General features: G+C 39.9%; 1 protein-coding gene across 5 annotated transcripts in view; it reads right to left on the bottom strand.

Annotated features, from left to right (window-relative positions):
• Nucleotides 1-12,088, bottom strand: part of TPST1 (tyrosylprotein sulfotransferase 1) — a 63,168-nt gene that overhangs the window by 43,893 nt on the left and 7,187 nt on the right. For all 5 annotated transcript variants that reach the window (XR_014714404.1, XR_014714405.1, XM_084651140.1 and 2 more), the window contains exon 2: nucleotides 918-1,858. Coding sequence is in view for 3 of the 5 variants with exons in the window: in XM_084651140.1 (XP_084507266.1) it covers nucleotides 918-1,762 (845 nt within the window). In the remaining 2 variants the exon portion in view is untranslated. The remainder of the gene's footprint in view (nucleotides 1-917; nucleotides 1,859-12,088) is intronic.

Genomic DNA, 12,088 nt, shown 5'->3' on the forward strand with positions numbered 1-12,088 from the left:
CCCCATAACTGTACCTAAGTAATCCAATGTAGCCAGGCCTACTTACTGCACAGGGAGCTGGAAGGAAGATATTCCAGAGCGTAGTGACCTACGTGCACTGGTTCCACTCAGTGTGCATTGTCCAGGTACCCTATATTCCTTGCTGAGGTATAGCATAACAGGGTAGCTGCCTACATTTTCCCAGAATGCATTAATACAAACATGGTTAGGCAATATGGCAGGTGCAAATATACAGTTAGCTACAGCTATGACACAATGATGCTGCTGCGCAAACTACTCTGTGTTTGTTTTAGCAAGTCAAGTCACCAACTGGTTAGAAAAACCATGATTGTACTAGTAGTGGTGATGGGACCTTTAGAAGAAACATCCAGCATGCTCATCTCACAATCCCAAACAACTTCCTATACCTTATTGGGGGTCAAAAGCCCAAACTGCCCCTTACCCAGAGCAAAATCCTACAACTTTCCTTGATATCTTCTACAAGGTAAGTATGCATTTTCAATATAAAAATCTGAAGCACACAACACTTTGAGGCCAATGAAAAAAACTGAATTTAATGTCAAAATTAAAAGACTAAAAAAGGACAATTGTACGGGTTATTTCATTTCCTACGTAATCCAGTAAAACCCTTCAATCCAAATGAAGCTGCTGCAAAATTTCATGTCAGCCACTCTGGTGACACAGAGCTTTGTTGCAGAATTTAGGTCCAACTTGCTGCAGCGTATTCTGCTCTTTATCTACAGGAACATTAAAACGGCCATAGTGAAAAGTGATTAAAGAAAATACACTACTGCTGAGACTTGTCAGCACTTGTATTTCTACAATAACCTGTAATTATACTTGGCATCAAAATGCAAGCCATGTCTAAACAGTGAAGTTTAGATCGATACAAGACACCAAGAAACACTTGTACTCACTTTGAAAGAGAGACACCACCTGCTTTCCCAATCATTTCCTCATGGTGTAGCACTGCTTGGTTCCATGGAATGTGGAGAAACTTTAATAGAGTTCTCATCCACCTTTCAGGATGTAATACAAGTTGTTCATAGTGTACCAGCATGCATCTTTCAAAACCAACCTCCATACACTGGTTATACATAGTCTCTATGGCACGATTCCACTTGGTCAAACAGTCCCTGTAGCTGTTAAGGTCAAACCCAGCTATGGTGACTTTTCTAGATATCATGGAATGCACCGATGCACGACCATCCCGTATCATTAGAAGAAATTTGGCATTGGGGAAAATTCTGGCAAGATAAGTTAAGGACTTCAGAGCAAAAGGATCTTTATTACACAAATAGGGAGCAGGTTCCCCATGTTTAACAATGATTTCCAATAAAAAGGCTTGCATGGCTGAGTCCAGAACTTCATCTGTCACCCCAGCTTCATCCAGTCTGATTTTCTCTTTACTTGATCTGGCCCACATCTGCTTAACTGCCAGAATTCGAGGGATTACCCTAGTCTCTTCTCCACAGCGGATATCGGGGTGAGCATCTAGCATGGCACGCATTAGTGTAGTGCCACTTCGAGGCACCCCTCCAATAAATATTAAAGGCATGTCTTTATTGTAAGCAAAGGTTTTATTTGCTTTTAAGTTAAAGACAGTTCTTATTGTGGTTCTCCCACTTTCCATCCTCACTGGCTGGCTGCGTTCTTCTATTCTGTGGTGACATTCCATAGCATGTTGCCCCAAATAAAACACCGTCACTGAGCTGATCACCAGACATGCCAATAACAAGTTTTGTTTGAGTTTTCCAACCATTTTGATACAATAGTCACTTTAAATAAACCAATCTTTTACTCCGGATTATCTTCAGATTTTCACGCCATGAAGATTATAGTCCAAGATGATCAAGATCTGGTGGGAATAAAAGAAAAAATTACAACTGCACTAGGAACTATTACAGATTAACATATATCTATCACGATGCCAGCTATTTCAGTTGGAGATAAATTACAAGTTCCATGGTGTGATGTTAATACCACTGAACGTAGTACATATATAGAAATTCTTGAAACAGAATATGTATTCCATGTTATACCATGTACTTCCATTATATTAATGAGTCCCCATCATCTCCTCCAGTGGATATACTCCATGAGGACTGGTTCAATTCTTTTGTTTCTCTGTGATAGCGCCAAAGCGGTGTGTGGTCTACAGCCAGCCAGATGACTGTATTATCACTGTTTAGTAAGACAAATAGTCAGCTCCATTATCAAGAAAATATTCAGAATAAATTGAACCACTGGATATCTACTACTAAAAGGTATGGTCAAGCAAAGATGTCACTTATGTAAGTGTCTGCAAACTGAAAGGAAAAATATTCAAAATACGTATTTCATTATTATTCGCTGAAGTTTAACAGTGTGCTTAGTACTTCAAAAAAAAAGGGGGAAAAAGAGCAACTGAGAGCTCCTTGAGGCAAGAACTGTCTAGATAAAAAACAAATAATAAATCAATAGATACAATTTCACATTTGGGGAAAGCAGGATATAATTTAAATCAAACCTGAATAGAAATGTAAGTTGGCTGTGTAGCCTGACCCAAAGTTGGGTAAATATAATTTTAACTTGAGGATTAACAGGTTCTTGTCCCAGTAAGATTATTGTAAAGTTATATAATTTGGGAACCCCGACGTGCACAGGTGCAACACTCACACTATAGGAATCTCTCTCTCTCTCTCTCTCCATATATATATATATATATATGTGATTTATTAATAATTTAGCAAAGATTATTCACACACTTAAACTCAACAAAGCAGATAGAGATAATACAGAAAGTACATTTGGACGTCCATACTTACACCCTTATCTTTCATACTTAACCATTATCTTTCTCATCACCGTCATCGTCCTCATCTTCCCCGGTGGCCATCATTCTGGCCCCTCCCAAGGTCTATATCTTTCCAACCTCCCTGCTGCCCCTGGATGTTACTTTTATAGTAGGTTACGCTGACACTGCCATGACCAATGCATATACAATAGAGGTCCTTATTTGTATTTTTCCCCTTAAGCTGTCCGTTTTCTATAGGTTAGTATATGTATGATGTTACCCTATTAACGTACACGTCAATTTGCTGTCATGGCAGCTTTGTGGTCAGAGGTCCTGTCCAGAACTTTCTGGATGTTGGTGTCAGCTATGTTCTGTGCTGGGGTCACCTGTGTTCTGTGAGTGGCTGATGTCAGTATTCTGGACAAAATTCCCCCTCTGGCATGCCACTTTCAGTTCCCTATAACTTATGAGTTACTTAAGTTTATCTATACCAAAGGTTATAGATCTCAAGCCTCACACTATCTACTAAAGCCACATCTTACAGAATAAAAGCCTGTAAGTTCCTTGCATTACTACTAAATATAATAAAGCAGGATAAAGCAATAAATACAATACAGGTAAGCTGGCCCACTGGGCTCCAGCTGTTGGAAGCTGCTGAAAAATTTGGAATATTAGAATAATTTTGGCTTGATGGATAAACGGCAGAAAATGTGGTCTCAGGAATGAGATATACAGGTAATGTCACGTCTCATTTCCAGATACATAAATACATTCTGCCTTCTATCATATCTGTGAAACCCCATTGCCTCCAGTGGATTTGCACAGATATAAATCAGAGGCAACATCTTTATTACTCATAAAGATGCAACTTTCAGATTCCATGTTGAGTTTAGAGGGCTGACAGGAAAGAATGTTCTTATACTTGCAAAGTTTTAAAATTCAATATAGAGCCACTGATATAAGCATGGAATCCTATACAGCTTTTTAAAAATCTTCCTACATATCTCAATGCAGGAGACAGAGAGAGAGAAGAGTGCTGCATAGACAATATTTATGACCATATGAGATACAATATATGACTCACTCAGACATCTTACCCAGTACAGATAGGAGTGAAGTCTTTCCACGCATCTCTGGAGTATTGCATACACGTTGAAAGGAGAAGGAAATAAATTCTGCTCTCAGATACATTGGTGCAATACCACTGAAGTCAGTGGAGATACACCTGTACAACACTGTACAACTGAGTCCATTATATTCTTTAAGCCGAATAAGAGACTTGTTAAAATGCAATTATAGTTTGTATTTGGCTGGTGATTTTAGGGTACAGGGGCTGTTTCCTTGGAAACAGAAAAGATGAGGTTAAGCGAGTCTGAGGTACAGTAGAACCTCAGAGTTATGAACACCAGAGATACGAACTGACCGGTCAACCACACACCTCATTTAGAACCAGAAGTACGCAATCAGGCAGCAACAGAGACAAAAAAAACCCAAAACAATTACAATACTGTGTTAAATGTAAACTACTAAAAAAAAAAAATAAAGGGAAAGTTTAAAAAAAGAATTGACATGGTAAGGAAACTGTTTCTGTGCTTGTTAAATTTAAAATAAGATGGTTAAAAGCAGCATTTTTCTTCTACATAGAAAACACAGTTGCCAACTTTCACACAATAAACAGGCACCCCGACTTTCATAATAAGTCAAAAAACAAGCTAATCCCATTTTAAAACAAGCCAATCCCTAAGAACCCCAACACTCTATGTAACTAGATCCCCCCGGCCTGCAGTCTGGGACTGTGGTGGGCCCGCTGTGCATCCCTGACTCTTTCCCACCCTTGCCCCTGCTTGCCCTTTGCCCCTGCTTGCCCCTCCTTGCCGGGAGCAGATCGAAAAAAGCAGCAACAAACTACAAGCCAAACAATCAACAAGTTACAAGCCAAAAACTAGCCAACAAGCAACTCACAAGCCAATTAAGCCAAAAACAAGCTCAATTTCTGCATTTTATTCATGGGTCTGATAGTAAAGTTTCAAAGCTGTATTAAGTCAATGTTCAGTTGTAAACTTTTGAAAGAACCACCATAACGTTTTGTTCAGAGTTAGAGACATTTCAGAGTTACAAACCACCTCCATTCCCGAGGAGGTTCTACTGTATGTAAGGCAACAAAGTGGGGATCTGGGACCAAGGCACAGGATGAGGGTCAACACTGGACTCAAGCCTGAGTGCTGCCAGGGCATCAACACCAGTTGTTATCAGCCAAAAATTTAAAACATACCTCAAGTTAATGGAAACCCTCTTCAACAGAAATAATGTGAAAGTTTCATTTACTCTTTTTGAGAAGAGTAAAATTTGTGTGGAATGAAGCAAGTTTTATGTTTCAGTAAATCAAATAAAAACCCTGATTCTGCAAACCCTCCAAGATGAGAGCTCAGACATAAATGGGAGCTTCACGCATAGAAGACTTGCAGGAATGGGCTCATAACATGATTCTGTTATCAGCAAAGCAATTTGAATGTAATCAGTCCGAACAATGACAGAAACTACTGCATTATATCTGTTTAACAGACCAAGCTAAATAAAATTGTTAAGGTGAAATGATCAGCAGAAAACTGACATCAGGTAAAAATAAATTAAATTTTATACTTCAGTAAGGAGCTTGAATCAAATCAATTTAGAAGTAGACATAAGGTATTTTTAGCATACAATCTGAACGTAAAGTGCATGCTCCCAATTAAAAAGAGCATAAATTTAATATTATCATTTAAAGAAAATGGCAACCAATGATCATTAGTGGCACTAATTGACTGTCAACAATTTTGTCAAGTTTATGCAACTCTACATGTTGCAAATGCCTTAATAAAAACACGCGTTTAAATAATGCAATTAAAAAAAATTCTAGAGCTTTCAGGAAAACTGCTTTGGAGGGGGAAAAAGAGGAAGAACTTTCATAAAGCAGTCAAAACAAAATACACCCACAAAAATATTTCTATTTCTTTTTGGGTTTGGAATGTGGAACGTCAAATATCTTTATTTTTATTTTGTTGTTTGTGCTCTATTTCCATAAACTTTAAAATAAGTATTCTTTTGCTTATGAGAATCTGAAATGGACCTCTCAACTGAAGAAGTTATTGACGGGTGACTCAGACAGCGCAAATGAATTCTGACCTCAGGAAAGAAAGTGCCAGGAGCAAAGAACAGCTTTAGTACCAAGGCTCAGGCACCAACGAAGAAGAAACTTAACTAATTCGCTATCTGTGAGGTAGAGAGAGAACTGGAACCATCTCAAGTGGTACATGTAAACACACATCTATTTACAAATGTATGCTTGTTGTTTGTACCAAAAAAAAAAATCGTAATTTTAAAAAAAATATATTGTTTATTTTATCAACAAAAGATTATGGAAATAATAGATCCAGTAAACTACTTTTAAATATAAAGAAAATATGTAGCCATTTTACATTTCCAACTGTGCTAGTGAGTCAGATTTATTTGTTAAATAATCACAAAATACAAGTTTTGACTTAATTGATTGCAATACTGTTGACTGAAAGCTCTGAGGCCAGGGATTATCTTTTACTTTGTGTTAGCACCTTGGCAGAGTGGGGCTTCAGTTTTGTTTGGGGCCTCCAGGCACTAAAAAAAGGCAACATAGCAGCAACAAGTAAACAAGCACTCAAATCCTACTTCAAGGGGAACTTTGGGTGTGCCAATGTGGTGAGACTTGGCCCTTGATTAAATAATTTTTCAGGTTTTAAATGGGAGAATTCCACCCACCCCAATATTCAGATTTTTTTCTTCTTTGCACATCCACAGCTTCTAGAACAAGTCATTTCCCCCTCCTCTATTTAAAATGTTCTTCACTAGACAGGTTTTAAATCTGTCCTTTACTCCTCTACTATCTTCAAAGCTTTGAATTCTGTCTTGATGTACAGGGAAATTATATATTTATATTCTCACTGGTGTTAAACTTATCAATTGACCATGCTGCAAGTTGAAAAACTACTTACAGAAGTAGGAATGTATTAAACTTCAGCTGAGGTTCAGCTACAATATTAAACAGCTATTTAAATGAGGGAGGGGGAGAATGTATAATAAATCCTGATGTAAGATTCAGCATTCAATATGAAAAGCTAAAACCTTGCATAATGTTTTAATATTTAATTATGTAATAAAGCTTTACCAAAACAGAAAGTGAAGCTGAGCCCTGGGTGGAATAAGATATATCAGATAATGTTCAGATTCTCTATGAACAGCACCTGCAAGTTCTTTCCTTTTTTTAGCCCATCTTGAGCTTCATGTACATACATCTGTGCACATTCATGCTATTTACGTGTAAGAAGAGAGGAGGGCCCTTTGTTGCCAAAAATCCATCACCTAAGGTTAGCAATCTGAATACATGGCTGCTTTTCATTAAATCTTCGGGCAAGCACCCATATGACAAACATGAGAAAACCAATTAGCCCAGCAGCAGCAAGAGCACTGACAGATCTCCCCAGGCTCTAAAGACAGCATGAAAGCCCTTATTTGTGGAGTTTCCTTTTTGGTTTTTTTTGGTTTTTTTTTTAAGTCATTTCACTTTTGTCAAGGTACAGAAATGAATGCTGTCAAAACAGATTAAACTAACGCACTACAGCGCAATCCCTCTTCTGGTTCGGAAACATGCTATGTATTGAATATTTTATACAATCCAGTTTTTAAACACCCTCTTAAAGGCATCATTTCCTTCTGTAACGATTTCACCAAATGGAGATGGATAAACAATGATATTTTCCCTGTTACAAACTGGCTCTCTTTTTTACTTTCTTGTTTGAGTACCAGTGTTACTGAAGGACCCTACCCAGTCCTGCAGGCAAACAGTTAAACTTTACTTCCCAGGCTGGATTTGCAGTACCAGTACATAAGCAACAGTGGTTTGGCTAGATACTTGTTTCCCCCTCAATTGCTCTAATAAATTTTCTCGAGTCATACTATGACTCAACTCTTGAAAGCCAATTAGATGTGTAAAATACTCAGATAGAATTCTTTTTAAAGATATATACTCCAGAACACATTCTTCTCCAGATTATAATTTTATGGAAAGTCAAATTTTAAAGAGTGTAAATAACTCTTTTCACTGATATAATGTCTGTCAACTAAGGATCTTAAAATGTTTTAGCTTTAAAGTCTTGCAGTACCTCTGAAGCAAGAATTGTTATTTCAATTTTAAAGAAGGAAAAATGGTGCAGAGAGGTTAGATGATTTGCCCAAAGTCACAAAGTGTGTCTATTTATACATATTAGATACTGGTTAGTTTTGAATAAAGTTATGCCTTCAATTGAGCCTCTCAGGGTGTCAGATATACAAAAAGATCTATAGTTAAATATCATGTGTCTTTCAAAGTATGTTTGTAACAGAAAACAAAAACAATTAACAGACTTAAAACAAGCCAGTGTGGGCCTGTTCAGATCCCTGATGGCTTCAGTTCCAACCACTCCTTCCCTCCCTATGTTATATCTAATAATAGTCTAAACCTTGCTAAATTCAAAAATATATTGTAAGTAAAATATTACCCAGTAAATACCACTGGTTTTTAGAACATATACAATATATTCTTATGTACGGAAGTTTTTATGTATATACACACACACATATGTATATACATATATAGAGAGACTCATTACATGTACTTTTACAATTGATTTGGTAAATCAAATATAAATTAGCAGAAAATCTAAATATGAAAAATAGAATGTAAAATATTTCATATTCATAGTATGCCAAATGCCCTGCACAAACTGAATAATGAGTGCTATTTAAGGTTTAGGTTATAGTCTAATTTACATGTCAGGAGTACTGATTGTCCTAAGGGACTTCTGGTTACCATAATACGAACCATCGGAGGCATTAGTTTGCTGTAGGTGTCTTCAATTGGAATATTATTTATAGAAAACCCACATATACATCAAGCCTACTGCAGAATATATTCCACAATTTTTGCTGAAACTTGTGGAGCTTATTTTAACTCTCTCCCCTGTAATCCTAGCCACACTTTGTACTTTTGGCCAGAAGTACAAATAAATGAATTTATTCACAGAGAGCACCAGAGCCAGGAATCCACAAGGGGATGCTAACAAAGCAAAGTGAGTGATTAACTCTCTCACATTGCACTTACTGAATATATCTACAAATATGAAGTCAGTTAAATTCTGTGCAGTCATGAATTCAGTCACAGTAAGTGGAGTTACTCCACGAAGTCCAGTACATGGCAAGTTAATGTTAGTAGGATAACAAAGTTTCACTTCCCATTGTATTACATTAGAACAATTTAAAAAATAATACTTTCCTTGTTTAAGAGAAGTGGAGCTGCCGGTGCTCACTAAGGCATTTAAGCAGTCCAGTGCATTTTAAAGTTCAAACCTTAGTTAGGAGAAAGGAGCAAGTGAGCGTCAAATTTAATCCTTTGCTGCAGCTACTCTTTGGCCAGAGACAACTTTCTACAAAGGTGAATTAACAGGGGAACAGCATTGCTGCTGCCCTTCTAAAGGTGTCGTCAAATAAGTATAAGTATATTGTATAAGTAGGGGCATAGCGAGCAGATCGAGGGACGTGATCGTTCCCCTCTATTCGACATTGGTGAGGCCTCATCTGGAGTACTGTGTCCAGTTTTGGGCCCCACACTTCAAGAAGGATGTGGATAAATTGGAGAGAGTCCAGCGAAGGGCAACAAAAATGATTAGGGGACTGGAACACATGAGTTATGAGGAGAGGCTGAGGGAACTGGGATTGTTTAGCCTGCAGAAGAGAAGAATGAGGGGGGATTTGATAGCTGCTTTCAACTACCTGAAAGGGGGTTCCAAAGAGGATGGCTCTAGACTGTTCTCAATGGTAGCAGATGACAGAACGAGGAGTAATGGTCTCAAGTTGCAGTGGGAGAGGTTTAGATTGGATATTAGGAAAAACTTTTTCACTAAGAGGGTGGTGAAACACTGGAATGCGTTACCTAGGGAGGTGGTAGAATCTCCTTCCTTAGAGGTTTTTAAGGTCAGGCTTGACAAAGCCCTGGCTGGGATGATTTAACTGGGAATTGGTCCTGCTTGGAGCAGGAGGTTGGACTAGATGACCTTCTGGGGTCCCTTCCAACCCTGATATTCTATGATTCTATGAAATATTCTGGAACAGTTAGCTTGTCCTCCACTTCCTTCTTTTGAACCACTGGATCAAATTCTGATAACTGGGCCTCTTCCCAAAAAGACAAAGTGTAGTTGTACTCATGGGCACCAGGTTTATATAATTTTTGGTGGTGCCCAGAACGGAGCCATCCCATCCATAGCACAGACTGGGGCAACTGCCCTGGGCCCTGCGCTTCAAGGGGACGCGGGGTCCAGGGCAGCCTGGGGGTTAGAGGGGGCATGGTGCCGGCAGAAGCGAGTGACCCGGCCCCAGACCACCCCTACTCTGCATCCTCCCTGCCCCCATTCCACCCCTTCCCCCAAGCCCCCACCCCACCTATGTCCAGCTTCCGCCCCCTCCCCTGAGCAACACTGGGAGCTGGCGGGGTGGAGCGGGCTGTGGCCGGGTCACTTACTGCTGGCGCCAGGCCTCCCACTAGTGCCCCCAGGCCGCCCTGGAACCTGCGTCCCCCTGAAGCGTGGTAAGCCCAAACATTGGTGGAGCCGGGCCCACTTTCCTAAGTATTGGTGGAGCACAGGAACGACATATAACTTGCCGTCTATGACTGTTTAGATTTCTATGGGTTTTATCTTGCTTTTCCTGAGTGGTATGCTTTATAGTTTTTTGGCAAGGTGCTTCTGAAGAAAATTGTTGGGAGGAGGGTTTGCCATATAGCATCTGGCTTTGTTTTATCAGGCCACCAAGCCTTTGGTCATTTTCCCTGGAGCCCGTTCATTCCCTTGATATGACTCAGATAAAGGGGACTGAGGCAGGAGAACAATGACTAGTTTCTCCCTCAGCAGGTATAGACAATTCAAGATAGCTTTGCCCTGTTCTGGGCAGTTCTTTGGTTTATGTCTCTGCCTATTAGATTTCCACTCCAACTGCAAAGGAAAAATAGGGCTCTCCAACTTCTCTGAGGATTTACTTTTGTCTTGGAAAACTTCTACCCCACACACCCTAAAGTTTCACTTTCCTTCTTAGAAAGAGGTCTTCCCCCTGCTCCTTAGTCTCCTGGCCTGTGTCTCTGAGGAATAACAGGACTTGCTCTTGCCCACAAATCCACATCCCAAGAGGTTACAAATCTCAACCCTGCAAGGTCTGAGGTCAAGGAGCAGTCCGGTGACCATTCTGGTGAAGTTAACCTCTTTTACCCAGAGATGCTGGGCTAAACCTTCCCATAGAAGCTGTAAAAGGAAACCCATTTGAGAGTGACATCATAAAGGAGCTAAATAATCTCCTGGTAAAAATACAGCAGGAAGGGGTGGATTGAAAGGATGAGCTGGGCCAAGTGCCCCAATTATTTGGTCATTCAGGTCCAAGCTGCTTTCCCACCCTTTCCTCCATGTTCTGGAGCTAAGAAAAGAGACGGTTGGATAGCAATGGCTGATGATATATGCCTGGGCAATTATGCATTCTTTCCATCCAACTTAACAGCAACTTACTTCTGCCAGACCTCCTGGAAGGCAGGAGAGGAAATGAGATAGGAATCCCCAGAAGCCTCTGCTTTGCTGACACTTAGTTCTTTGAACCAGCCTGTTTCCCTGCTCAACAGAGGGAGGCTTAAGTAATCCCTGGCTGGGACAGCCCTTGCTTATTTTACTTAAAGAGCCGAAGCCTATCTAGTCAAACCTGCCTCTAGCTGAGGTAACAAACACAGAAGAATTGGCAGGCTCCTCAGCCGCTTGGATCATACCCTTTCTTCCAGTCCCGCCCAAGTCCAGTTTTGTCCTTTAAGCTGCAAGCAAAAAACCTATTGTAAAGGATTCTTAAACCTTCCTGTGCAGAACAAAGGTTCTACCCCACCACCAAATACTGTGTGGGCAGCAGGAAATCAGGCACTACAGAAGTCACGAGACCAGTGGTTCCCAAACTGGGGTTTGTGAAATGTATCACAGGGTTCTCAGAAAAAAGTTCTGTAATGGCGTATAGAACTGTCCCTAGGAACTCTGGGCGCGGAGGCCAGCAGTCCGACCTCCGCGACCATGACTTCCTTGCAGAACAAGTTTAAGCTTTGTTGTAGTCATGCGTTGTTTGCCTGGACTGCTCAAGACCCAAATGCTTGTGGGAGGCACTCTTTATTTGAGTTGGCTTCTTAAATACCTTCATGCTGTTTCACGTCTGGTACTCCTTGATGAAACATGTAGGAGGCTTAATCAAAGTGAT

The sequence above is a fragment of the Lepidochelys olivacea genome, assembly GCF_965140295.1.
Source record: "Lepidochelys olivacea isolate rLepOli2 genome assembly, chromosome: 17".
Taxonomy (NCBI): Eukaryota; Metazoa; Chordata; order Testudines; family Cheloniidae; genus Lepidochelys; species Lepidochelys olivacea.